The sequence below is a fragment of the Osmerus mordax genome, chromosome 3 (assembly GCF_038355195.1).
Source record: "Osmerus mordax isolate fOsmMor3 chromosome 3, fOsmMor3.pri, whole genome shotgun sequence".
Classification (NCBI taxonomy): domain Eukaryota; kingdom Metazoa; phylum Chordata; class Actinopteri; order Osmeriformes; family Osmeridae; genus Osmerus; species Osmerus mordax.
This window is the reverse complement of record NC_090052.1, coordinates 22502016-22528901: the sequence shown is the minus strand read 5'-3', so window position 1 is coordinate 22528901 and position 26886 is coordinate 22502016. Positions and strand designations below refer to the sequence as shown.

The 26886-nt window shown below is 42.3% G+C and overlaps 2 protein-coding genes across 5 annotated transcripts in view; one reads left to right on the top strand and one right to left on the bottom strand.

Annotated features, from left to right (window-relative positions):
* Nucleotides 1-9582: 9582 nt before the first annotated feature.
* LOC136941145 (histo-blood group ABO system transferase 2-like) lies at nt 9583-15371 on the bottom strand. 4 transcript variants are annotated; one of them, XM_067233564.1, is made up of 10 exons: nt 15256-15371; nt 15052-15167; nt 13073-13108; nt 12901-12945; nt 12675-12734; nt 12354-12407; nt 12117-12149; nt 11739-11873; nt 11515-11647; nt 9583-10292 (listed from the first exon to the last, which is right to left on the bottom strand). In XM_067233564.1, the coding sequence occupies exons 2-10, from the start codon at nt 15111-15113 to the stop codon at nt 9738-9740; spliced, it is 1113 nt and encodes a 370-aa protein (XP_067089665.1). In that variant the 5' UTR covers nt 15114-15167; nt 15256-15371; the 3' UTR covers nt 9583-9737. The 4 variants fall into 4 exon arrangements, with proteins under 4 accessions (XP_067089665.1, XP_067089666.1, XP_067089667.1 ...); XM_067233565.1 differs by lacking the exon at nt 15256-15371 and having other exon boundaries at nt 12901-12939; nt 15052-15237; XM_067233566.1 differs by lacking the exons at nt 12675-12734; nt 15256-15371 and having other exon boundaries at nt 12901-12939; nt 15052-15237.
* A 9655-nt stretch (nt 15372-25026) lies between these two features.
* Nucleotides 25027-26886, top strand: part of LOC136941143 (integrin alpha-3-like) — a 22477-nt gene continuing 20617 nt past the window's right edge. The window contains exon 1 of the mRNA XM_067233562.1: nt 25027-25389. Within this exon, the coding sequence (XP_067089663.1) occupies nt 25193-25389 (197 nt within the window). The 5' untranslated portion in view covers nt 25027-25192. The remainder of the gene's footprint in view (nt 25390-26886) is intronic.

Here is a 26886-nt window from a genome sequence, read left to right as displayed (position 1 = left end):
CCACGTGCATCCTGTGCCGACATTCCAAAGGCACAGTGTCAGGGTCACGAGCGTCCACAGGTTGGTTGAGCTCATTGCGCTGCGTTATAACTAGCGGCAAATTATGAATGAAGGTAAATTAAGTCTATGTCCTCTGCAGTCAATACTAATGGTATGAACACGGTGTGAGCGTCTTGACTGATTTTTTTCCCAGACAATTTGTACCATTCCTATGTCCGTTTGTCGCTTTAATAGGCCTACTTGCAAAGCGAAACTCTAAGGGAAATCCCCATTCCACCTCTATAGAGCCATTTAAATCAAATCAAATGTAGGCTGTTTTTTATTGCCCTTTTGACAAGAAATGTCACAGAGGGCTTCACATACGCATAGAACTGCCCCTCAACCAACCTCAACCCTCAAGGAAGACAAGGAAAACCGCCACAAAAAACTCATTAGAAGAGAAAAGAAACCATTCGATGTCCCGACCACATGTGTAGCCTACCTCCCAACAATAACTTTGACTTTGCAATAACAATGTTATGATGTTATGTATATTCACAGAGTAATATTTTTATTTGACAGTGGCTGATCCAAACAACTACACAATATCAATGGAGAAAAAAAAATCCTAAATTGCATTACGGATGTATGGGGCTAGAATATTTTGACCATATGCCTAGGTCCGTAATCATAATATATATTATATATATTATAATATTAAAATCTGGTCAAAATGTACCCCCAACATATTGATAGAAAAATATAAATAAAATATGAATGTGCTACGCTACGACAGGCAACCACGCACGCTGTCCGAAATTATCATGTAATCATATTTATAAACGTAAAAAGTTTTGAATGGGGGACCCTCAGACTTCCCAGCAGATTTCGTCCCCCCCAATGCTGACTCCATGGCTACGGCCTACTGTGTGTCAGGTGTCCTGTTTTGTTTTCAATCAAGTCATTCATTCAAAAAAATCTTAAGACTGCCTTTTCAATTGCACCTTTCCGTTTACGCAGAGAAACTGCATCTCCAAGGAACAAAGTCCTTGTGGTCTTTGTGGGACAGCGTAAATCGCAACATCGACTAAAGACAAGCCACGCGTCAAAATACACACAAGACAAGACTATATTTCGTAAAACAGTTTATTATTTTATTACAATCTTAATTTAATCAATTCGGTGGCCAAACACAAATCGTTTAATGATAAATCATAAACTATTGCAAATCCGGCAACGACGTAAGGTTTTTTTTTTTTGCAAAAGCATTTTTTCTTGATTTTCCTCTGAAGCTGGTGAGTTTACAAAGACATCGTAATTTCTACATGTTGAAACCGAAATGTATGAAAATATCCTTTAATAAAACTAGAGAACTCGATTATTCGATCATTCAATAGGGTCAAACTCTAACATTAAGAAGAAAATTGGATTTAGGTAATAACATGGTTTTATATTGAAATGCAAATTATCGTTCAGATTAAATAGCCAAATTTGAACGGATTCCATTTAGGCTATCAATTAATTAAACTCGGTTAAAGACACTCACGGATTGATTTAACAATTTGAATGTAAATAGGTTTATCTATCTATCTTTAGACGCTATAGCACAAGAAAAGCCCAATTGTGGAAGACTATCATGCTAATTCTCAGACAATAATCTAAATAGGCCTGGGTTTTCATATTGATTGTAATTATTTTTATTTGTGAAAGTAATTTAAACACTGCACAGTTTATATGATCAGATGTTTTTATTTTCAAATACAACAGTTATTAGACAATTATTATATCAAATTACAATTTCTGGCTGCACAATTTGGATTGAGACATTGATTGATGTTGCAAGTTCTGTTCAAGATCAAACATTCTTAACTTACTATATTTATTGGGTTTGTCTCCGAATGCATGCTAGGCTTTTGCTTCAGCAGTCAGCCAACGATGCTTGTGCTGAGCGCCTGCTGCTGTGCTGACGTCACAATGCACATAGGCAGGCAGGCACGTGTGTCGTGACTGTGTGTGACAGGGGAAGTAATTTTTGTGTAATTAAGAGGGGAAAATTCATGCATTTCGCTTCGGAGTCACTAAACTAAATATGTTCCGACTCATTTAACTCCTGTGCTGAGACAGTGTGGATGAAGAGGTTTTACCTCTACACACCACCTGAGGGCTGCAATACGAATAATAATCCACAATTAAAATCAACTAACGAAACATATCTAATTCTTTACATGAAACATAGGCCTATTTGTAAGATTATTTTGATTTAAATTGTAATACTGGTGGTACAATTTAGCTATTTAAATCCTTTCAATCCCTGCTGGTTTCAATCTTGAGTGTGGGATTACTCACTCACTGTTGAACTGTGATGTGAAGGCTGGCAGAAGAATGGTGAGTTTACACCAAAACTCTGAAGGATTTTGTTTATCTTCCACTCTGTCTGCATAAGTAGTACGTGACTGCAAACCGTCCAGCAGAGGGTAGTGCAACCTCACATCTCAAACTAGATCTCACATTACAGTTTTTCTCAATTGTTTACACACAAATACTGGTACTTGAGACACAATGACCACAACATGTAACTCATGCACCAACCCCATGAACCAATTCTGCAAAACTACAAGCACAATTCCTGCTTTACACTCAAATTGCAGTTCTAAAACACATTTTTTTCAAAACACTACACACAATTCTCATTTTCATGAAGAAAATCTTTTGTTTTCACAAAGAACACACTGCCATTCAAATACGCACACTGACTCATCGCATGGACAAACACCTGTCACACAGTTTTACAATTAGCAATCAGAGCTTTAGAATAAAAGGGCAACAGGTGACCTTTTCTGTTGTTCTTTGAGCAATGGATGCCAACATTGGAAACAGAGGCAGAGGAGTGAGAGTAAGAGGAGGAGGACATGGAGGACAAGGATGGGGAAGGCCAAGGACCATAATCTCTGATGAGATCCGAGCCGCTTTGGTTGACCATGTAGTCAACCATGGTCTAACAATGAGGGAGGCTGGGCAAAGAGTACAGCCAAATTTGAGCAGGTACACTGTAGCATCCATCATCCGGACTTTCCGAAATGAGAATAGATAAGAAATCTACTCTCACTACAAAATTGCAGTAGGCCTACTGCATATCAATACAGTACTCAATGAGTACAGTAGTACAGTATTGCCTGTGGACTGTTCTGTAGGACTGTAAAATAAAGTATGTTTCAAGTATTTGGAAAATGTATTCCTACACAGTTTTTACAGTATTTTACTATTTGTTTGGCAGAACTGAAAGATTACCAACACAAGGTGGTCGGGAATGTCTTCTGTCTCCTGAACAGGAAACTGAAATCATGAACATGGTCTTAGAAAATAACGCCATAACATTACGGAAAATACAAAGAAAAATAATAATAATGTAACTGTATACACTATACAGTAAATTATTCTGTTGTTTTGTATGTAAACCACTGTATGTGCAACTTTGTGTTGGTTGGGATGTACACTGTGTACATATATGTAAAATATATTTGTTACCGTGTATTTCTGTGTTCTGAGTATAAAAACAATATTCTCAAATATTTTACAACACACTTTTATGTATTTACTGTCTGTAGTAAATGTAACACTGAACAAAAAAAGGCCTAACTCACTATGATGAATGAAGAAGAAGTGTTTTCCATTCATCATAATGTTTTACATTGAGCACATCAGTGTTCAAATGGTTCTTATAAATGTCTATTCATATGATGGTTTGTGTTTGTCATTTGAAAACAAAATACAATTTTGAGATTAAATAACATTGTTTTGAATGTTAAGTTTAATTTTGCAGGAGAAGTGAGGGGTTTTGCCCATTGTGTGTGTGTTTTTTTTATTTGTGTGTAGAGTTCTGAGAGTATGAGGTATGCATTCAGAAAATGTGTCAAACCAATCGAGAAAAACTGTAACACCATCCTGAGGTTTACAGTTTTTTTCAAATGCTTACACACAAATTCCTTACTTTTCACACAATTTCTGAAACCTGACACTCAAACACCACACCTCAAATCTGCAAAACCATACGCACATTTTGGGCCTTTGACTCAGTTTTCAATTTCATAAAACACAACACACAATTCTCCACGTGACGTAACACACAACATTCTAACAGGAAGCATCTTGATTTACTTTTTGAAACACAACCATGATAACAGGTATGTAACAATCTACTGTAATGTACACATGTTCTAATGTACACATAATAGCTGTTTCACCACAACACACGGTATACTACACACAAACATATATTTTAGCACCCATGCATCCATTGACTGCAGTGCACTGCATGATTGGTCACAGTCTGGTGGATTACTGTATCATACCGTGCAACAGTACAGTGACTGTAAGAAGACATTCTGACAATATTGTAGAAAATAGTATATATTACTGTATGCTACAGTTCATGGAACACACAGACACACCATTCCGTAATCACCTTTTTCAAAATTAGGTTTGGTTTCTGACCTACTACACTCTTTTGTACTGTGTAATACTGTATTCACAACCACAAATGCTTATAGTAAAAATATAAGTTTGGTTTCAATCTTGTTTTCGTGTTTACCATGAATTTTTCTTCACATAAATGTACAAAGGAGCTCATGAAAGAAGAGCTTTAGGTTTTGAATAACTGTTTGTATATGATATATCCAAAAATGTAATATAATGGCAAAAGTGTTTGCAACATGAGACAAATGTTTGCTTTTGAGGTTTGTAATATTTTGAATGCAGTTCTTCATTTTGCAAGAGAAGCGAGGCATTTTGCATTTTGTGTGTGAAGTTGTTGGATTTGTGTGTTAAGTTTTGAAAAAAAGAGGACAAGTAAAAAAATTTGTGTAAGCATTTGAAAAAAACTGTAATATAGGGTGTGACTCACATGGTAGAGAGTGAATTATACAATGACAAATCAACTTCTTCTCCAGGGTGTGTATCGACCCCCCCGACCTGTTGTTTTTACCTCTTTTGGGGGGTCCAAGTCTTAATGAGGAGGGTCAAGCCCCCCCCAAGCCCCCCCACAATTCGAACCCTGCTCATGCAGGGCTGTTTACACCAATACAGCACATAACTTTAATTTAATGGTGAATACATTTTTGGAATATAGCCTAGATTATATAAAACTAGGGACAGGTTAGTTTTCAAATGTGGGTTGGAGAGCTTTTATAATAACTGATACACATTAAATGTAGGCCTCATTTTCTTAATACAAAGTAGAAGGGACAGATTTTACGTTTTGTGTAAAAGTGGGTGGAACATGTATGAAACCTCCGCCTCTATAAAACACCCCAACATGTTTTAATCATGCCTATTGTCCAGTTATCTAAGATCAGAACTAAACCATTTTCAAGCCACGGACCTCACATTTGATTAAATACTAGTAAAGAACTGGAGGAGATTCACTAAGGCAGTAAAGCTGGCTGCTTTCTTCGTCTTTATTGAAGAGGAAAATAATACAAAAGAATGGTCAGACAGCTGTATGCACAACCACAAACACACACACACACACACACACACACACACACACACACAAACATACACAGAGACAGAGGGAACTCTTGTGACTCGTCACAGTTGCGTCATCTCTGAGATGAAAGTGAAAACGTTTGGGTTTTCAAGTCGCCATTCACTTTTCTTCTGCAAGACTAGCGGACTCAACCGAAAGCAGCAGGGCAAGTTTTCGGATTAATTGGGTGTGCTCAAGCCTTCGGCGAGAGCTCAACCTTTGTTCTCTCACATATATATTATTATTATTTTTATTTTTATTTCTTTTTGCCCCCCTAAAACTCAGTAAATACTTGGCCTACATAGACAACGTAGGTGTCAAAAGTTTCGTCTTGGTAGCGATTGAGTTGCTTCTATTGGAATTTACGTTCCGTTGCATGGTTTAAGCTTAAGTTAAGTTTTTGTGGCGAAAAGTGAAGCTAACGGTGGCTAATTTGCTAGCCACAGTCACTGACGTTACTAACGTCACTGCGTTACTAACGTCACTGCGTCACTAACGTCACGAAAACACGCGTGACTACCTTTGCCAGAACATTCGTTTCACATCTGTTAACTTGGGGGATAGCTAGGCTAACTATAGCTTTACTGCAAGGCAGCTGCAGAAACGCCACAAGAAAAGAGGCCAGGGTGATAACTATTTACTCATTTTACTTTGTGATATGACACACAATTGTGATGTGTAATGTACAATATAAGCTGATATTATTAAGGAAGTACATCTACTTTCGGAAACAGTAGTCTACTATTTCACTGAAGTATTAGCATCATGACATTAGCCTGTGTTTCCCGGGCAACACATACTACAGTGGTCTATAATGTAGCGTTATCTGTTTTCAATCGTTAAAATAAACATTCCTCACATATACATTTTCGTTGTAGGATTTATTCTGACATTAGAAAACGATTTGTTGGTGAAATTACCATTACCTGTGGTTTCAAACCAGTGTAGCTCACTGCAACGCTGTAGCTTACGCGAGACACACTACAAAAACATCTAGCTACAGTACACAGCTGTTTAGGAAGTCAAACGGCGACAGAAAATGTTCGGCACTCCCCTTACTTAAATCAAAAGTCTATCTAACTACTAACCTGAACTTCATTGCCACAGCCTAAACATTGTCAATCTGTTCATGAAAATAATTAATTTCAGCCTAAACCGTACAACGGAACGTTAAATCCAATTCAACCAACGCAATCGCTACCAAGACGAACACAGCAGTAGTCTAGTACTGTACCGTAGTAGTACAATTTACCGGGGCAGCTTCTCCACACAGGGCTATATCGCATTTTGCGTTTTTACTGACAATGATCGCTACCAGTGAGCTTTTTATGAATGAGCGATTTTCCACTAAATAAATGTCAAGCTTATTTACGTTTTGGGGGGCATATTTTCAGTTAGCAGATGGTACCGTTTGAATCGCGATTCCATCTTCTACTGCCGGGTAACGTCGTAGAATAATCTTCAAAGGGGTTGTTTATTCATGAATGAATGCAATATGAGTAGGCTAAATGCCTGAAAATATCATGAGAAGGGAAAAACTTAAAATGACGTTTAAATCATAGAGATTAGGTAAATTTTTACACCGGTCTGCCAAATTTATTCGTTTTGATTCAACGATGAGGCTGCCTCTTGCAGGGGAAATGAGAAGACATCTATTTCATTCTACACTTCATTCGTATTTTCAGTTGTAAATGAGCAGCAAAAAAAATGCTTTTAAATCTATTTAATCTTTATAAATAATAAGTATGCATTTTCATATAAAATATACAGAAATCAGTTGTAAAAATGTCATTCAAAAACGGACCCCTGTGCAACCGACGCAAGCAAGCACACCCTACAATTTACCCAGAAATTGTACCCTCTCTAGTTTGAATTCAAACCCTGATAATTCGATTATATATTATACTAATTTGGAAGGTAGAGTTTATTTTGTTCAAAGATAGACTTTCATGCATGTTATTTGTAGTGGCAATAAGTGCGCTGAAGTCTTTCAACTCGTTTTCCGATAGCCTAAATAGGCAAGCCTAAGCGAAATATTTAGAACAATGCAACAACAAAAAAACTGTAAGAGTAACAATGGATAATCACTGTTAAACCAGCTGGTCAAAGATTCCAGTTACCCTATCGGAGCATCCAAGAAATACATTCAGAAATAGGATGTTTTCGTAATAATCAGACCAGAGTTTGGCGAACAGCAAATAATTTAAGACAGGGGATTCATGAGAAGGAGGAAACCCAGAGGAGGAGGAATCCACTTCTGTTCACAGATTCCTGCTCATGTGCCTGAATACGCCTGTTTATTTACACCCCACCTATTAGTGATGGGTCGTTCGCGAACGATCCGGCTCTAAGAGCCGGCTCTTGAAGGTGAACGTCGGGAGCTGGCTCGCATATCTGCAGAGCCGACTCTATTTTTAATAGATTAATACAGCCTATAAAAACTAAATGATTATGAAATAATGGATTTTAATTGTGCACACGATCATCCTCACATTCGGTTCCTGTCAATCCTGCATGAGGGAGGGCCGAGCCAACTCACACACAGTAAGAGAGTAGTCAAAACTCGGAGGAGAGCCATGACAAATCAACGCATTTTTAAAGATATGTGGTTACGATCGAGTATGATTTCATTTCATAATTTAATTAAAATAGTTTTCACACCCATCATAGTCAAATTCATAGTTAAAACATGTATTTTTTAAAGAGCCGTTCGGGAGCCAAAAGAGCCGGCTCTTTTTGGTGAGCTGAGCCATACGAGCCGGCTCACGAAAAAGAGCCGGAATGCCCATCACTACCACATATGAACAAGACTGCCACCCAGTGTACTAATCCCTGAAAACTGAACTGCCTGAACGGCTTCCACAAGATTATAGAAATGTGTGCAAGTCCAGGGTTTGCGTAGGATACACTCAGTTGAAACAATTTATGACATCACGTTCAGGGTTCTAAATTAACACCCGCCAACCCGCCAAATGCGGGTTAAAATTCATTTTGGCGGGTGTTAATAAAAACTCACTAGCCAGTTTGGCAGGTGATACATGAGGCATTAGATGAATGATACATAAGGCTCTGTTCTCGGCATGGTTCTCGGTCATTTATCCCCCTGGCAGTACTTCCTAAATTTCCCATGAACACTGCCGTAATGCTACGTGACAACGTTTTATACGCCCATTGGCTGCACGCAGTTGAAGTAAAACCGGCGCGAGAAACCGTGGAAACGAACGGAGCGTCCACCAGAAAACAGAAGGAAGAAGTCAAACGAAGCATAGCGGATCATAGGAGGTAATAAGAGCTAGCTCGAGTAGTAAAGTAAAGTAAAAAGTTAACTTAATGCGGCGGTGGTTAGGACAAACTTCTGGGGGCGAGAAGAGGAACGAGGCAGGGGATGAGGATATTGATAGCACTAGAGAAACGAAGAAAAGAAAATGTAATGTCAAATGGCTGACGGGTCGGGAATGGCTTGTGTTTGACAATGAAAATGTTGTCATGTTTTGTAAGGATTGCCGCATATAGTCTACGCATAAGAAAAATTATGTTGCTTACTGACACAGTCTAGTGTCATGTAAATACACTGTTCTTAATAAAGAGTATATTAGGTCAGTTTAATTAATGCCTGCTTAGGACAAAACGTTACTGTAAATGCATGGGCAGGAGTCAATCTCATCATGACGCGAATGGACGTTTTAGCCATTTACAATAAATCGTGTCCTTACTTAGTCACGTGTTGGTGATTTCACATACCCTTGCATCATACTTCTGTGCTTCATTTTCTGTGTTTTTCATGCCAACAATGTTAATAAAATGATCAAATTCATTCAGTGAAACTCATAATTGTTCTTATTTTCACCGGAAAGAATTTGGCTAGTGGAAATTCTGATTGCCAAATTGGCTGCTGAACAAAAAAGTTAATTTAAAACCCTGATCACATCCCTTCCCCTCAGTTGAAACAGTCTATGACATCACATCCCTTCTCCTCAGTTGAAACAGTTTATTACATCACGTCCCTTCTCCTCAGTTGAAACAGTTTATTACATCACGTCCCTTCACCTCAGTTGAAACAGTTTATTACATCACGTCCCTTCTCCTCAGTTGAAACAGTTTATTACATCACGTCCCTTCACCTCAGTTGAAACAGTTTATTACATCACGTCCCTTCTCCTCAGTTGAAACAGTTTATTACATCACGTCCCTTCACCTCAGTTGAAACAGTTTATTACATCACTTCCCTTTACCCTTAGTTGGGCCGGAAGTCAGCATAGTTCTTGGCTACCCCTGAGAAACGAATGATCTTGACATGCTTGCTCCAGCCAGCCACGTCCTGCCACAGGTACTCAGGCGACAGCAACTTAGACGGCTTGTTGTACGTAAAGTACCTGTTCAGGTGGCTCTCCTCTTGCCACGCTGCCTCGATCCCATTGGCCGTGTCCGCCTCAAAATTACGACGGCAGATCTCTGCCATGGTGCGGACATCCTCCAGCAGTCCTCCGAAGACGGCGCCTCCGTAGTAGAAGTCTCCCTCCCCAAAGGGGATGTAGGCCCGTGACTCAGGACGGCGTTCGTACGGAAGGCTTTCTCGCTCCGTAGCATAGTAACCTGGGTGTATCGTGGCAACCAGTCGACCCAGAGCTTCCACCCCAAAGTGAGCGTGGAACTTGGAGTCGACGTCCAGACAAAAGATGTAGTCAGCGTGACCCCTGATCGTACTCTCGATGGTCGTCTGGATCATCTCCATCCTGCGAGCTGAAATCTCCTGCCAGCGGTTGGAGCTGGGCACCTTCAACACTCTCACCTAAAGAGAAGGAAGAGGAGTGGAGAAGGATGAGTGGAGGAACAGGAGAATCTAGAAGGACTATTACAGTATTTTTTACAATCGCTATGACACATTTTTCAATACATTTACATTACATTTACATTTATGCATTTAGCAGACGCTTTTATCCAAAGCGACTTCCACAAGAGAGCTTTACAAAAGTGCATACTTTTAATAAGTTTCCTAAACTCTTGACAAGGTTAGCAGTGCTGGCTATACAATTAACACATTTCTTGTTGCTTTGACACAAAATACATAAAGTAAACACAAATTTCAACTTAAACTTGTTTTACACACAAGCTCAACCAAGACCAAAACAATCGATTTTTACTTCTGTTGTAGAAAACAGACGTCCGTAGAAGGTAGTAGAAAAAAGGCAAAATATCTTTCAACGGCTCAAGGCAGCTTGATGGTTTATTTTGGCAAGGCAGATGTGCGTTCACAAACACATACAGGAAAAGACAACTCTTGATGCCCCAATACTCTTATAGCCTTACGTTTTATAGACTAAATGAGAATAATCCCCCTGCCCTGTATAATAAGGGAATCGGACTAGTAATCAGAAGGTTGCAGGTTCGATTCCCGGCCGTGTCAATTGACGTCCTTGGGCAAGGCACTTCACCCTACTTGCCTCGGGGAGAATGTCCCTGTACTTACTGTAAGTCGCTCAGGATAAGAGCGTCTGCTAAATGACTAAATGTAAACACAATATATAATCCATATACTGTGAGACCTGACACATTGACTAAATGTTCCTGTGAAAAGAGAACATGTGTTAGTGTTTGGTAGACATGGTGTATTGTTTAGTGTATTTTTGTGTTATGACAAATAGTGTTTGAGTTTAGTTTACATTGTGTGATTTTGAGCATGAAATTAACTCTTGGCCAATTGTTTGTCGTAGGTGTGTTGGTGCGTTAAGAGTTTAGGAAACTTGTTAAAAGTCATGAAAAAATTGTCATAGCGATTAGAAAAAACTGTAATCAAACTAAGAATGTTACTTCAGCCTGACAGCTTAGTTGAGCGGTTAGGGAAGCGGGTTAGTAATCAGAAGGTCGCCAGTTCGATTCCCGGCCGTGCCAAATGACATTGTGTCCTTGGGCAAGGCACTTCACCCTACTTGCCTCGGGGAGAATGTCCCTGTACTTACTGTAAGTCGCTCTGGATAAGAGCGTCTGCTAAATGACTAAATGTCCAGGCTTACCCGTCTCCCTTCCGCCAGGGTAACATTTGGAACGTCTCCAGGTCTGTCAGTGAATATGTAGTAGTCAACCTTGTAGCCAACCATGTAGTGCTTCTCTGCTGTGTGCAGGAAGTCCTTCAGGAAAAGCACATACCTGACAGGAACATTTGGAGACTCCTTGTTTTTCTTTAGGAAAATCAAGCATTTTCAACATGATTGGATTTCATAATTTTTGTTCCACTTACTTTCCTAGAGCAAAGACGGTTGTTGCTATGGTGATGTCCATTTGCTTGTAGATGCTGTCCAGGACAACAGAGTCAAAGACCTGGTCCCAGACTATAGGAGCCATCCAGGGTGTCACGGAAACCACATCAGTACGACTGGAACACACACACACACACACGTTAAAATGATTGGATTGCATGTGCCAATGTGTGGAACCAGAAGAGCATGTAGTTTAACAAATTTCAATTCAACAACATGATCCTCGAAAGTGCTATAGTTTACCTGGAGGAAAGCAAGCAACAATAATATATTTCACAGCGAGTACAAGCAGTTAAATCAGTTAACTGTCTCGTACAGCTTGTACGAGCTGGCATGAGGCCATGTTTATCAACACTCACCCTGACACCACACTGGGCTTCTTGTACAACAACCTGCAGAGACAAGACACTGTTGGGCGGACAATGACACAAATTGCCACCGTGCAAGACTGCCACCGTGAGCGTTGACACGGACACACAGGCTCATTCATTCTTATGAACACACCCTGAAAATAAGTCAGGTGTTGTATTTATAGTGTAAATCAATGTATTCACATACATTGATCTGAAAACTGTCTTTCTGCAGGGATAACGTACCCTTGTGGAAGGACCTTGTTCCGTGTCTTGGAGGGGTGATGGCTGGACAAAGTTCTGTGAAATAGAAGACAAGGTTTTATAAAGGCTTGTAAAAGGAGAATATTTGTTATTTAAATGATTTTGAAAATGGCAAATAAACTTCCCAAAACCAGTCAAATCATTATGCTTACAAATGTTCAAAATATGTTCATATGTACAAGCTAGCACATTTTTATTACAAGGTTGCAAATTCATTTTACAAGCTTGCAAAACTCTTTTTTCCACATTATGGCTTTTCAAACAGTGTCTTTCAAACCTTCAGAGATCTGGCACTATTCTCACCTCAGAAGTAACAATCCGCAGGTTGTATTGTCTTTAGCACCATTATCATTAAATATGTCACTAAGGTTACAGACAGAAACACAGTTAAGTAGCAGACACCATCAACATATTAAAATGCCTGCATACATGCATTATCTGTACAAAGAATTTCACAATCGTCATTACAATTGGTGTTAACCCATTGTCACATCATAGAGTAATTGATTAAATTAAAAGGTATACTAACCTTTTACTGTTAATAATACCTAAATCATGTAGGACATGTCTTTTCCTATTGGAAAAGACACAACAGTACAGTAGAATGTTATAAACTTTATAGAACCCAAGACAAACAGACTGACACTCAGTCAGACAAGCAAACTGATGAGTAGGCAGGCAGATAGAGACAGTAGTATTACCTGATGCTTTCAGAATAGAAGCAGGCATAGACGAACCTGTAGACAGATGGGGTACAGAAGAGAAGATCAGTGTTTATTGGGAAAGACTGCTTAAACACAATCCACATACCGTACTATGAATGAGCGGTTAGGGAATCGGGCTATTAGTCAGAAGGTCCCTGGTTCGATTCCAGGCCGTGCCAAAATGACGTTGTGTGCTTGGGCAAGGCACTTCACCCCTCTTCCCCCGGGGGGAATGTCCCTGTACTTACTGTAAGTCACTCTGGATAAGAGCGTCTGCTAAACGACTAAATGTAAATTCATCACACCCACTGTGCAAACACACCATGGTGTAGTCTACAAAAACGAAAGCCTCATGAATGGAGCCACAGTTAGTCATGCATCTCCAATGGGGGGCGCTGGTTATATGTAAACATTTACTTTGGCTTTAGTTTTGTGGACGCCTAATCTGAAGTGATGTACAAATAGTGTATGTAGAAAGCTGTCAGAAGGATTAATCTTTAGTCGGTGAAGAAGTTAAGAAAGCTTTATTACTTGCGGCCGGCCCACAAGGAGACAAAACATCAAAAGCCATGGTATTACAGAGTTTGTCTGTTAGCTTGCTGCTAACACCACGCTCAGCAGTCATTAGTTCATACACAGGCATGCAACTGTCACATGGTTTTTCTTTCTTTGGCTCTCTTGCATAGACCTTGCGTGCATGTGTGCGTGCATTTACATTTAGTCATTTAGCAGACGCTCTTATCCAGAGCGACTTACAGTAAGTACAGGGACATTCCCCCGAGGCAAGTAGGGTGAAGTGCCTTGCCCAAGGACACTACGTCAGTTGGCATGACCAGGAATCGAACTGGCAACCTTCGGATTACTAGCCCGATTCCCTCACCGCTCAGCCACCTAACTCCCTCACACGTGTGTGAACGTTCTAAGAGCGTTTTAACAAGCTCTTAAGAAGCTCTTAGCGTTAAGAGCTTCTTAACGAATCTGGGAAACCCGGTCAATGTCTTTAAAAATGCATCGATTTGTTATGGCTGTCTGTCTCCTCCCAGTTTCGACTACTCGTCTAAGTGAGTGTGTGTGAGTTGGCTCGGCCCTACCTCATGCAGTATAATTAATTGACACCGCGTGTATGATTGACAGGAAAAGACTGTGAGGATGACCGTGTGCGCCTTTAGGCTTACAAGTATTGTTTTGTTGTTCTTTGAATTAGTAAATTATTTTAAATACAATTAAAAATAATGCAGCCACATTCTTAAAATGCAAATGCATAACGATTTGCTTCCATAGTCATACAGGTTGTTAATCTATTGGACAGAAAATGTGTGAGGGAAAATCACTTCCTTGTCACGAACAACAATGGAGCAACAGCAGCGTATTGCGATTGAAATACCCAGAGCCCGTCTACGGAGAGCCTGTCGACTCCCTATTAAGCCCCATTTCGTCCGACGAGCTACCACTTTCCATAGAACATCACGCACTTTTATATAGGCTATTGATGCCCACGTTTTTTCAATTTCAACCGACATTGGTACACTGTGCAATAATGACCCTTTATTTCAGTATATCACTAAATAATTTGTCTCTTGTCTCTGCCAAGTGTCAACATACATTGTTGACACAACATCCAGGTCCAGCGAATCATACCGTTATTTAACAATTTTTAAAAGCCGTTATTTAAAGTGTTAATTGTTTATGACATTTACAAAGTGCATTTCACGGCTCAAACTGGTTTCACCATTAGGCAGATAAGTAACCCGGAAACACCCAGGTTGCTCATGTTTCAACTTGTCTATGATTGTCTACAATGGAGAGGGTTTAGCTCAGTGGTCACAGTAGGCCTATGTGTGAAGCTTTGGATAAATGCGTCTGATAAATGAAGACATGACATGACATTTTGGTCACCTACCTCAGAGCTTTCTCAGTCACGCAAATTAACCGTTAAGAGAGAGAGGATCATATACCATGAAACTGCGTGTACTCACAGTAGCAGTCCGCCTGTCACGCACAGGCTGTAAAGCTTCATGTTGGGTGTAAAACCCAGCATCTTTCCTCCTTGTCTCGGTCCACGGAAACAGTCCTCTCTTCCTACTGTCAAAGGCTTGTGTGTTGGGCACAACCTAAATAAGATGTGTTTGTGAGTTCCCGGAACTCAGCTCTCTCCAGGGGTAGTTTATAGTCCTGATTACCTTGACCACCGATTGCCGGGGGTGTAGTTACAACTTTAGCCTTCTGGGCGTGGATATAAGGTTGCAATAGTAGGGTGGTGAGAACTCCTCCATGTGTGGCTTAACTAGACAGAAACCTTTGTCCTGCTACTCCAGTGGCTGCAAGAAGAAGGATGCAAGAAGAAGAATCTCGGCTTCCCTTAAAAAATAATGAATAAGCTACTTAGCCTACTATTGTGTTAACATTTTAAATGCTTTGGAACACGTTCATCTCGATGAACCTGTTCATCTCGATGAACCTGTTCATCGAGATGAACACGTCTCTGACGAGATGAGTTCGTCAGATACATATAGGCCTGGCAGGTAGACTGACTCGATTTCCTTCCAATACTTTCCTGTAGCGTCACAGTACATTTCCCTGTTAAAGCCTGGCGTCCATTGACTTGGGGCTGTCAGAGCCCGTCTACGGAGTTCCACTCGCGGGCGAGTGCAAAATTAACGGGAGTCTATGCAACGTTCAAATTACTCGACAAAAAATTATATCCTGAGAAAAGTTGCTTTTGAGGGGTATAGCTCCATAGACCATTCATTCTGCACTCGCCTGTGAGCGCCCTCATATGGAACCTCGAGTGGAACTGCAACCAGTTCAAACGACATTCTCTGGGGCTGCTTTGAACAGTGTTTTTTCAGTGCTTCGAAACTATACGGTCATTGGATAAATGCTGCAATTATGTCCCGCCTCGGACGCTCAGAGTCTCTGGGGGTGAATGGAGGGTTTGTCGAAAGACTCCTTTTGATTGACAGCGATTTTGTACTATAAAAACCACATTTCTTGTTTCAGTTTAACCTAACTCCCACATTTCCTCCTTCAAGTTTAATATCGTTTCGTTAGATCACTTTGATTCAGGGAGACTGAGGTCTGAACTGAAGTCCTGTATTCAGATCAGGACTTGCAGGTGTCAAAGGATCCATAAGAAGCCTTCGTTTGGATGAACCTTGGAGAAATAATGAATGGAAATACTTACTATATAATGTGTATTTGCATAGGATGTGTTAGAAATTGCTTGCATATGTGTATTTATATAAGATGTGTTAGAAAAACTTCTTGCATAGAGGTTAAGACAGGAGGTCTCTGTATGACAGTTAGAAATTGCTTGCATAGGATGTGGTTAGAAACGACTTGCATAGAGAAACCACTGGGAGCTCTGGGTTTCTTAGAAGACAGGATGTGTTAGAAACTGGCTGCATAGAAGCAGAGAATGTTTAATAGGAGGGCCACAACATAATGGCCACCAACAAAACTCAGCAAGGATTGTTCTTGCTCCGGCTTTAACTTATGGATATTCGGCAGCGTTGCCACAACCGACCGAATAGCTTCGCTCGTATCTTTCTCTGCCACCATTACTGAACTACAACTGAAACTAGTGCACGACATCAACGTCATCGTTCTCAGCCACTCCCTCTGTTCGCTGATTGGACTTACAAGAAATGTGTTTCTGAAAACCGACTAATACACCGAAATCCCAGACCTAGTACAGAAGCAAAATCAAAATTGATCGGAAGTACGTAGGATGGGCAGAGCCAGGCTACACTTATCTGCCCAACCTCTACAAAATCTACAATGTGCCAAAATAATATATCCTGACAAGCCATGCTGATCAATTGGATCTATAAGGGCCAGCATGCTATCGCTGACACAAATAATGTCTTCCATCATCTATTGAATCTAGGTGTCCCTATCTGCCTTCGATCTTGTGCAGCTGCGTTGGTCTGAAGATAACCACGCCCCTCTCGTTTGCATGTGAGACTGGAAATAAATAAAGCACAGAAATAAATGTGGTGCTCGGAAATATATGTGGCATTAGAAAATAAAGGTCTCAAAAAATAAATAAATGTGGCATTAGGAAATAAAAGTCCCATGAAATAAATAAATGTTGTTTTTTCAAAAACGTCATTTTGAAATAAATAAATGTATTTATTTATTGATGTAGGTAAATGGATTCAGCTATATAATTATATGATGCTATATTTATATATTTATTGCCATCTTTTTTAATTTCAAGGTTTATTTCATAGCCATGTTTATGTATGTACTTATATATTTACCGATCTATTTATTTATTTAATTGTGACTAACTCGGCGTTCCATACACAGGCTCTTCTATGAACGGTGACGCCATTATCCTCAAGAATGAGTTAGTGGGCGGGGCTTTTATACCGGTTGATCTCTGATCTCCAACTTAACCTGTGCTCCCGACCAGCACTTTGTCTTTGCTGTCTGGAATTTTGTTTCACAAGTGTACTACATGACAAAGGTTTTCTTTTTTTTTTTCTTTTTTTTTTGCCTTTGTTTGTGTGTGTTGATGGCCAGAACTGAGCTGTTCCAGCAAACTCTTTATTTACAATTACAAGACCTAACAGGAAATGTTCACTTTATTTCAAATAATGTGTCCGTATCCTCACAGTGGAAGACACGAACGCACTACCTTTTTTATGCCAGCAGAGGGCGCCAACCACATCACGGATATATGACGTTCCGCGGTTAGGAAATTGCCGCCCCTTTCTTCATGCCGCCCCAGTGGGCTGCCCGCTTCGCCCCTGCCAAAAACGGCTACTGATCTCGTTGTTTATGATCATTGACCTATGCGCTTTTTGTAAAGCTATTTCTTGTAAGTTGCTTTGGATAAAAGCGTCTGCTAAATGAATAAATGTAAATGTAATATTATTTGACTTTTTCTTTGTTTCTATAGCAGAACAACAGAATGGAAGCTAAAGAAAGAGAGAGGGAGAGAGAGAGAGTAAGACACAAACCCATTACTTACATCAACAGAAGCTCCGCTTTATTTAGTGTCAGTTTCATTCTTCAGGCCATTAGACAAATGTAGTTAAGCTAGTAGCACTGCCCATCACTGGTGAATTCTGCCTGCAATACAGTAGAACTGTGTATTGTATATTGTATTGTATATTCTGCCAGATTGGAAGAAAGATCTGCATGAGCTGCATTTGGCCTTTCCTCCACTAAGTGGCGCTATGGAGCTACGGACGACAGGACAGCACTTGAAGTGTGTGTGTGTGTGTGTGTGTGTGTGCATGGCCGCAGGAACTAGGGGTGCTGAGGGTGCTGCAGCACGAGAATTGAAACACGAGAAAATGATGTGACTTGAAAATCCACCCCCGGGGCACCACCCCGCAACATTAAGCCCCTCCCCCCCAGCACCCCCCCCTCCCCCCCAGCACCCCCCCCCTCCCCCCCAGCACCCCCCCCTCCCCCCCCAGCACCCCCCTGATAAAACATGTTCCCGCGGCTGTGTGTGTGTGACTGAGCCTGTGTATGTATATGTGTGTGCATCTGTGCGTGTGTGTGAAGCTGTGAGTGTGTGTGTGTGTGTGGTGTGTGTAGGTGAGCATGTGTGTGTCCTATCCTGGAAGGTGACTGTGAGAGGCAGACAGAATAAGGAGACAGCTTGGAGTTGTTACCAAGGAGAAACTCAGGACAGCCATGTTGTCTTTGAGGCGACACACATCGATCCCCATCTACCCTGTTGCAGCCATGTACCGAGGACAGAAGGGAGAGTGTGTGAGAGTGTGTGTTTGAGAGTGTGTGTCTGAGAGTGTGTGTCTGAGAATGTGTGTTTGAGAGTGTGTGTCTGAGAGTGTGTGTCTGAGAGTGTGTGTCTGAGAGTGTGTGTCTGAGAGTGTGTGTTTGAGAGTGTGTGTCTGAGAGTGTGTGTCTGAGAGTGTGTGTCTGAGAGTGTGTGTCTGAGAGTGTGTGTCTGAGAGTGCGTGTCTGAGAGTGTGTGTCTGAGAGGCTATTGTTATTCATGTGGGAGATTCTTCCCCATGAAAAGCAGCAGCATAAGGGAGGACAATAAAGGGGTTCAATAAGCTTTAGAGCAGAAACACCCAGATGAGACAGGGACAGGAGGACGTAGGTGGCAGAGGAGAGGATGGATCACAGGGTCTCTCTCTGTCTCTCTCTTCCCTCTCTCTCCTGTAAGAGGCTGCTCACCTGTCTGTCCTCCTGCTCAGAAGCAGAGAAAACAGGCCACAGTCATTTGTCAGGACATGACTGATAATCTACTTTAAGATGTACCAAACGAACACACACAAATATACAGACTTACAAAGTGCTTCCCTCTCAGGTCTAATGGACTGGTCATGAATGGGCAGATCTGGAGAGATAATGTCTTAGTGGAAATACATCACCCCATCGGAGAGAGAGAGAGACAAACAGTGAGGGGAGAGAGAAAGAGAGGAGAGAGAAAAGGAAGGAGGATCTTCATCACCACAATCATCCTACACATCATTATCTTCATTACTACTATTATTACCATCATCATCATCATCATCACTACTGCAAGCATCATCATCATCATCCCCAACCTCACTTTCACTATTACCATGATATTACTATGACAATCAGACCTGAGAAAACATGATTTGCCTCAAAGACCTCTGGGTAATTACAGCAAAGTATCACTTAGCATCAGAATGTACTCACAATGTCCCTAAGACCAATTACCTGACAGAACTAATAAACATAGTAATACATCAAAGCATAGGACACACACACACTCATACACATTCTAACATACACACACATACCCACAAACACACGCACATTCACCCCTCCCCCAACACACACACACAACCCCCCCCCCCCCCACGCACACAAAATAATATAAAAACAGACATGAGTAAAATATTGATGATCTTCAATACAGTCCATCTTCCTCACAAGGCAAAGCTCCATCGCTTAGAGTTCCTGGGGGCTCGGCCCCCCTGGGAAAGACGTGATGTCAGACAGAGAGACCAGAAAGAGGCGTCCAGGAGACGTGCTGGTCTCTCTCCACACTGCTCCGGTGTCCTGTGAGCCAGGACCCCAGCACTGTTCAGGTTGGTCTCTACCTGGACCCCAGCACTGTTCAGGCTGGTCTCTACCTGGACCCCAGCACTGTTCAGGCTGGTCACTACCTGGACCCCAGCACTGTTCAGACTGGTCACTACCTGGACCCCAGCACTGTTCAGACTGGTCACTACCTGGACCCCAGCACTGTTCAGGCTGGTCTCTACCTGGACCCCAGCACTGTTCAGGCTGGTCACTACCTGGACCCCAGCACTGTTCAGGCTGGTCTCTACCTGGACCCCAGCACTGTTCAGGCTGGTCACTCCCTGGACCCCAGCACTGTTCAGGCTGGTCTCTACCTGGACCCCAGCACTGTTCAGGCTGGTCTCTACCTGGACCCCAGCACTGTTCAGACTGGTCACTACCTGGACCCCAGCACTGTTCAGGCTGGTCTCTACCTGGACCCCAGCACTGTTCAGACTGGTCTCTACCTGGAGACTGAGAGGTGTCCTCATGAACATGTACTTACACAGAAGACAGGAGGAGGAAGACGAGAGGGAGGAACTGAATGGAGGAGGAGGAGGAGGAGGAGGAGAGGAGGAAGAGCAGGGGAGGAGAAAAGGAAGACAGCAACAGAAACAGTCTCACTCCAGCTGTTCCTTGTTCTCTGTGTGTAACTGAGACACACACACATACACACACTCACACAAATTAACTCCAACACCAATTAAGCTCTTCCTGTGTTACCCATCTCCTGTCATCTTAGTGACTTCCTGTCTTGTCTAATCTTGACCAGGAAATGCCCGTCTGACACGTTGTTCCCACAGTTGTCAGTCGAGAGCAGAGTCTCGACACGCCCCCTCGCATTTCTGAACTTGGTCATTGTCACATATCAATCTGCTCGATTCAATTATAAAATGTCATTAGAAACACAGGCTACAGGCCATGTGCACTGCACTGCTTATTCAAATGTCAACATGTAGATTTGGGGGGGGGTTAGCGGGTAAAGTGTGTAGCGTGTGGGCTGAGGCCCTAACGCAGCGTCCCACAATCAATCCCGCCTCGGGCCGGTCTGCTTACCCCCCCCTCTCTCTTTCTCTCCAGCATTTCCTGTCTACCTCAACTTTCTTTGTCCGAAATGGGCCCAAAAATACCTTTAAAAAAACACATAGATTGTGACTGTTCTATGTCAGCGAGATTGAATAAACTCTGGAGCCTTCACCAGAACGGTAAGTGCCCTTTACTGTGTGTATTGTTGTAAACTTAGCTTGTGTGTGTGTGTACCTGTGTGTGTACACAGTTCCACAGTTGAGCTAGGGTTATCTTCTATAGTGGAGGGAAACAGCCTGGCCTTTTACGTAACATCTCACGACACACAAGCACACACACACACACACACACAGTCCTTATGACATTATCTTAAAAGGAATAGTCTGGATTCCTCCTGGATTAGTTCACAAATTAAAGGCTTGGCCTTGTGTGTGTTTGTACGTGTTGCATGTGAGTAAGTGTGTGTGCAACTGAGTGTGTAGCATGCTTTGTCATGGTCTGACTTTGGGAACATGCGTGAGAGAGAGAGCGAGAGAGAGAGAGAGAGAGAGAAAGAGAGAGCAAAAGCGCGAGAGAGAGCGAGAGAGAGAGAGGGTTAGGGTTAAGGCCATTGCACGTAAAAAAATAAATACGACCTCACGTTATGTCAATCGCGCTTACACACTGCCTCCGAAACTTTCGTCCGTCAAAAAAAAGTTTGGATAGGGTTCGATTTCCTGCGTATTCGCATCCATAGCCAGCATTTTGATCGTTTTTTTTTGGCAATTCAGAGCCACCGAATGTTGAGGCTGACGATTGCGAAAAAACGCATTCGAAAATTTAGCACTCAGTGTGCAAGGGCCTTTAGGGTTAGACAAAGTGACTGCTTTGGTGTGACCACATCCGTGACCACAGTTTGATCATTGCAACAAAGAAAGATACACACAGAACCCATGTGTAAAAGCATATTTGCTGTACATCCACACACACAATTAACGCACCAATTAGCATTGCCAATTAGCAAACTTTGAATTTCATGGTTCTGTCCGTGACTGTGACTTCACCAACCAGCATTTCCTCTCCAAGATGACAAACTCACTGACTAAGATTGAGTCTACAATGATTCTAGAATGAACATGGATTCTAGGCATTTTCTTTCAGACACACAAATACACATACAAGTCTTTTGATTCCCCACCAGCCAATCTGATTGTCCTATCTGGAGTAATAATAACCTTAGTAAACACTGTTAAAACAGCACAGGCTTGTTTCCACTGTTGTCAGGCATTTGTGGTGATTTCTAATCGCTTAAAGTGTTGAAACATGACGGTTTACTCTTGAAGAAGTTGGCAATACTGCATGTCTGTGGTTTGTAAGGGGCAGGTTGAAACATAAGTGTTTGTAGTTAAAGCTATATAGGTTACAGGAAGTTGTAATCACATGGTTGCAATTTTCTTGAAAGACATTGTGCTTACGGTTGTACATTAACACTGAATTAAACACTAACTCTAAATGAACCATCGTGCTGCCTTCGGGTCACATGACCCAAAGGTTCATAATGAACCATCGTTGTGTTTACCCAATTTTACCCAATACAAAAACAAATAAAAATAATGTTCTTTTAACCTTCGCAATGTGGGGAGTCTGAGACAGCTCAACGGTTAAAAGAAAATGCTTCACTTTGTTTTTGTATGCGGTAAAGTTGTCGCAATACGACGGTGGGTCACAATGACTGATGGGTCAGAATGACCCGAAGATAACAGAAGGGTTAAGCTTAAATGTATAGGACGTGCACTTGTTTGAACTCAGAACCGGTGCTTTTGGGACTGTTAAACTACTTTCAGTTTAATAAGTGACCTAAACCAAGTGAAACATGTGTAGTACAATATATAAAAATATTCCATCCAGAACTGACCTGAGATCAGTAGAGTTTGGGGGAAACTCTGCCCCTACACTTCCTGTTTCCTGTCCGTCCCTTATTAGGGTCCCCTGTTGAAATGGAAGGAGTGTGGGCCAGGTGGGGGGAACTGATAAGAGCATCCGGATGTCATAGGAACAATCACTGCAGGGCTGGACATGGTCGACCCAATCTCAATGGTCTCCTTGACTACTTGAATTCCATTGTTCCTTGCCTCCTTCTCAAAGCACATTGGGGGAAAGAAGCTGGTAGGAGGGACTTTACTTTGCTGTCCTCCAATCCCCTTTGAGAAAAATGTGGGGGAACATCTGAGGTATCAAGGAAGGAGATTTGAGATCCAGCCTTGAAGTCACTGCCTTCTCCTTGGAAGAGATTTCCTTTAATGGAGATTTCCGGCCCAGTCAGATCATGCTATCCCCTGGTTGGGTGTTACACGCCACGAAGAGGGAGGAAGTGAGCGGGTTAGTCAGAGAGGAAACTGAATGCCAAGTGAAGCAGGTTAGCCATTGTTCAGAACAGTTATCTTGATTAGTTGTTAATAAAGTTGAGTATGTTTATGAAAGATTGACTGTTTTCAGTCAAGATGTGACAGAGAGCTCAGAGCCAAGCTGGGTTGGGTGGAGACACACACACACACACACAAAGACACACACGTGAACACACACATAAACTTACGGAAATTCACACACACATGACACTGAGCTGAGAGGTGTATTTCCACCCAGAAACAGCCAGCTGTTACTCTGAGTCACTTGAAGTTCTACTGTAAGTGCCAAAAAAATAAGCACAGAATACAGGAAAACAAGAGAGAGAGTGTTGGGGGAGGACAGGATCGGTCTGGTTCTTCTCATCCCTCCTAGCGGACAGAATATTATCTTGACCCAGTCCTAACTGGCTGGTTTCCTGGACAAAGATTACCCCGAGCCCTTAACTAAATCACTCTCTCAACAGAAGCGCCCTATTGAAGAGGTTTTTTCTAGTCCAGGATTAGGTTTAATCTGCGTCTCCGGGAACCCTTCCCAGTGGAGGGCTTCCCCGGCTGGGGGTCTGCCCTGGGCCGCCCCCCTGCAGGTAGGGCTGTGTGTTTGAGGGAAGGCAGCTGTTTACTCAGTACAAACACAGCGGTCATACGTTCCCTAATGCACCAGCCTGAATGGAGAATTAAGCACACCTGACTACTTTGAAGTACTGCTGTTGTGCATTCTACCCTGGGTTAGAGTGTGCTCTGTATGACCCTCCCATCATCATCATCATCTCCCTCATCATCATCATCATCATCATCATCCTTGTTGATGGCCTTGTTCTCAGAACAGTAGCTGCCGTGTTTGCTGTCACGTGTCATAACAGTCCTGAAAAGCAGACAATTATCATAGCGACTAACATAACAATTACATGTTTTGAAAGTGAACATACTTTGATGATAAGACGATAAAATCAAACTAGAAAAAGAACGTGTGCGCGTGTTTGTTATCTTAGACGAAACACGCATTGTAGCCCCAGTCTGTAGACCAATCCTATAACGACTTTTCAGCATTCTCTTGACACTAGGGCCAAAGTGCGTGTTTACTTTTTACCTAGCTATGAATGTTGTTCCTCTCTATTATTGTATCCTTTCTCATTCTGAAACACAAACGAACACAAACACACGCATGCACTCAAATAATAGGCTACTACACGCGCAGCACAGGGGTAGCGAGACGGGCGCGCACAATGCGAGACTGTCATTATTGTCTGGTGCTCTCACTGACAAGGTGCCCGCGCGCGTTTGATGTCGGGCAGCAATCCGCCTGGTGATTTCATTTATGACCAACCGACCCCGCTACACCCCGGAAGAATGACTAATGTGTAGACCGGGCACGTTTGAAGCTGTTCACTGAGGGGCTGTTGCTGTAAGAGACCTGAAAAACATCCGAGAGAGAGAGAGAAAGAGAGAGAGAGAGAGAGAGAGAGAGAGAGAGAGAGAGAGAGAGAGAGAGAGAGAGAGAGAGAGAGGGAGAGAGAGGGAGAGGCGCGAGCTGAGAGAGAGGCCAGCGGGTAGCGATTTAAGAGTTCATTGTTGAAGGCGTGCTAGAAAGTCGCAATTGAAGATTCAAACTTGTCCCTAAATCAGATATTGGATCTCAAAGAAAAAGAAACGGCTAAACGGCTACTTTCAGGTGTTTCTCATGGCTGTCTGTCTGTCATGTCTTCGCTCCCAAGACATATGCCTCCTGTTGCTCGTCGTCTCGTGCTCTGCAGAGCTGGTGAGATGCTTCAACCTGGACATACGTTTCCCGGTGATCAAGCATGGAAAAAACCCCGGTAGCCTGTTCGGTTTCTCTGTTGCCTTACACCAGCAGACAAAGGGGGAGAACAGATATTTGTGAGTAAACTACTGTTCAGTGTATTTTAAACGGTTAATTGCTTGATGTTGTGTCTGAGCACTTTAAACATAAAGGTATGGTTATTTAAACAATAGCCTACACTTTGACAGGTAAAACGTGGGTGAGAATTACGGGGGGGTTTTGGAGGGTCTGACCCACCCAATTAAGACTTGGACCCTCCCAAAAAGAGGTAAAAACAACAGGTCGGGGGGTCAATAAAAGCCCTGGAGAAGAAGTTGACCCCCCCCCCCCCCCCCCCCCCGAATGTCATTGTATAATTCGCACACTGGTAAATAAAAACTTATTTTGTTGAAAAGGAAAAGTCCCATCTGACGTAGGCAATACAGTCACTGGGCTGGAGTCGTTTGAATCCGCATCACGAGCACGTTGATGAGTTTGTAATCAAATGCTCACTTCACAAAAGGCGCCATGCAAATACTGACCAAGGGAGAAGCGCTTCTTTCATAGAGGCACTGAGGGCTAAGGTGTGCTGCTCGCGGGCAGGTTCGTTCATGATTATTCCGTTTATGATTAACTAAACCTTTAATTCTCCAGGACGGTAGTGACTCATGATGGTGACAAAGCATCTATGCATGTGTATGTGTGCTTCCCTAAGTCAGACACTACAGTGTATAACAAAGTGTTACACTTGACATACCAAAAGAAACATTTAGGATACTGCACGAAATGCTGTGAGAGCGTTTCTTTCAAATCTCTACAGGTCGAAGCTTTGCTGCTGCACGCTTCGCTGCACTGACAATCATTTCCAATCATTTCCAATCATTTCCAATCATTTCCAAGTGCCAAAACCCTGGAATCGACGTCAGGTTTATCGGATTTCAAAGTTTACATGTGAGTGACATGGAAACGCACACTGGTGGTCGATCGCTGGGCTGATTTGAAGGGCGTGCAGCGGCGCGTCGATATTGTCCATTTTATGACACTTCTTAGGTTTAATAGAGGAAGACATTAACGGAGTGTCCCTCCGCCATCACCTCCCCAGAGAGCCCTAATCCAGCCAGAGCTGGCCTCTGATAAGCATCTCTGGTTTACTGCTGGTCTGATTAGAACCTTCCCTTTCCATCCCTTTGAGGGAAGTACTGCGTTATGATATTTGTAGGAAGTCTAACTGCGAGAGTGTGTTTGTGCGTGCGTGTGTAGCAAGCGCTGTTTGGAATGAGGCTTATGATGACTTGGCCGGCGTAGCCTACAAATGAAAAAGCCCAAATATCCCATGGCCCCTGGGAGGAATTCTCTTTGGTCTAGCGGTAGATGTTTTGTTTTCACAATTGTGACGAGAGTGGTGCGATCCCCACCAGTGACACAGCAATAAACAACATAGATATAAAACACTGCGTATAGCGTAGAAGACTCAAGCCAGGTGCCGTGGCCTGGGCTGCAGGGCACGGTACACTACTCACCCATCTCAAGAGGCACAGGCTCTGTTAGAAGTGGGCAGGGTTCAAATGACCTATGCCCTTTGAAAAGTTTTGAAG

What these genes read in the sequence shown, in the direction of transcription:
- LOC136941145 (XM_067233567.1), bottom strand. Translation starts at nt 12,587, where the DNA reads ATGAATTTGCAACCTTGTAATAAAAATGTGCTAGCTTGTACATATGAA. An exon ending in AAGACAGTTTTCAGATCAAT is followed by an intron (nt 12,150 to 12,315) that starts GTATGTGAATAC and finishes TTGTCTCTGCAG; the next exon opens with GTTGTTGTACAAGAAGCCCA. An exon ending in AAGCCCAGTGTGGTGTCAGG is followed by an intron (nt 11,874 to 12,116) that starts GTGAGTGTTGAT and finishes TGTGTGTTCCAG; the next exon opens with TCGTACTGATGTGGTTTCCG.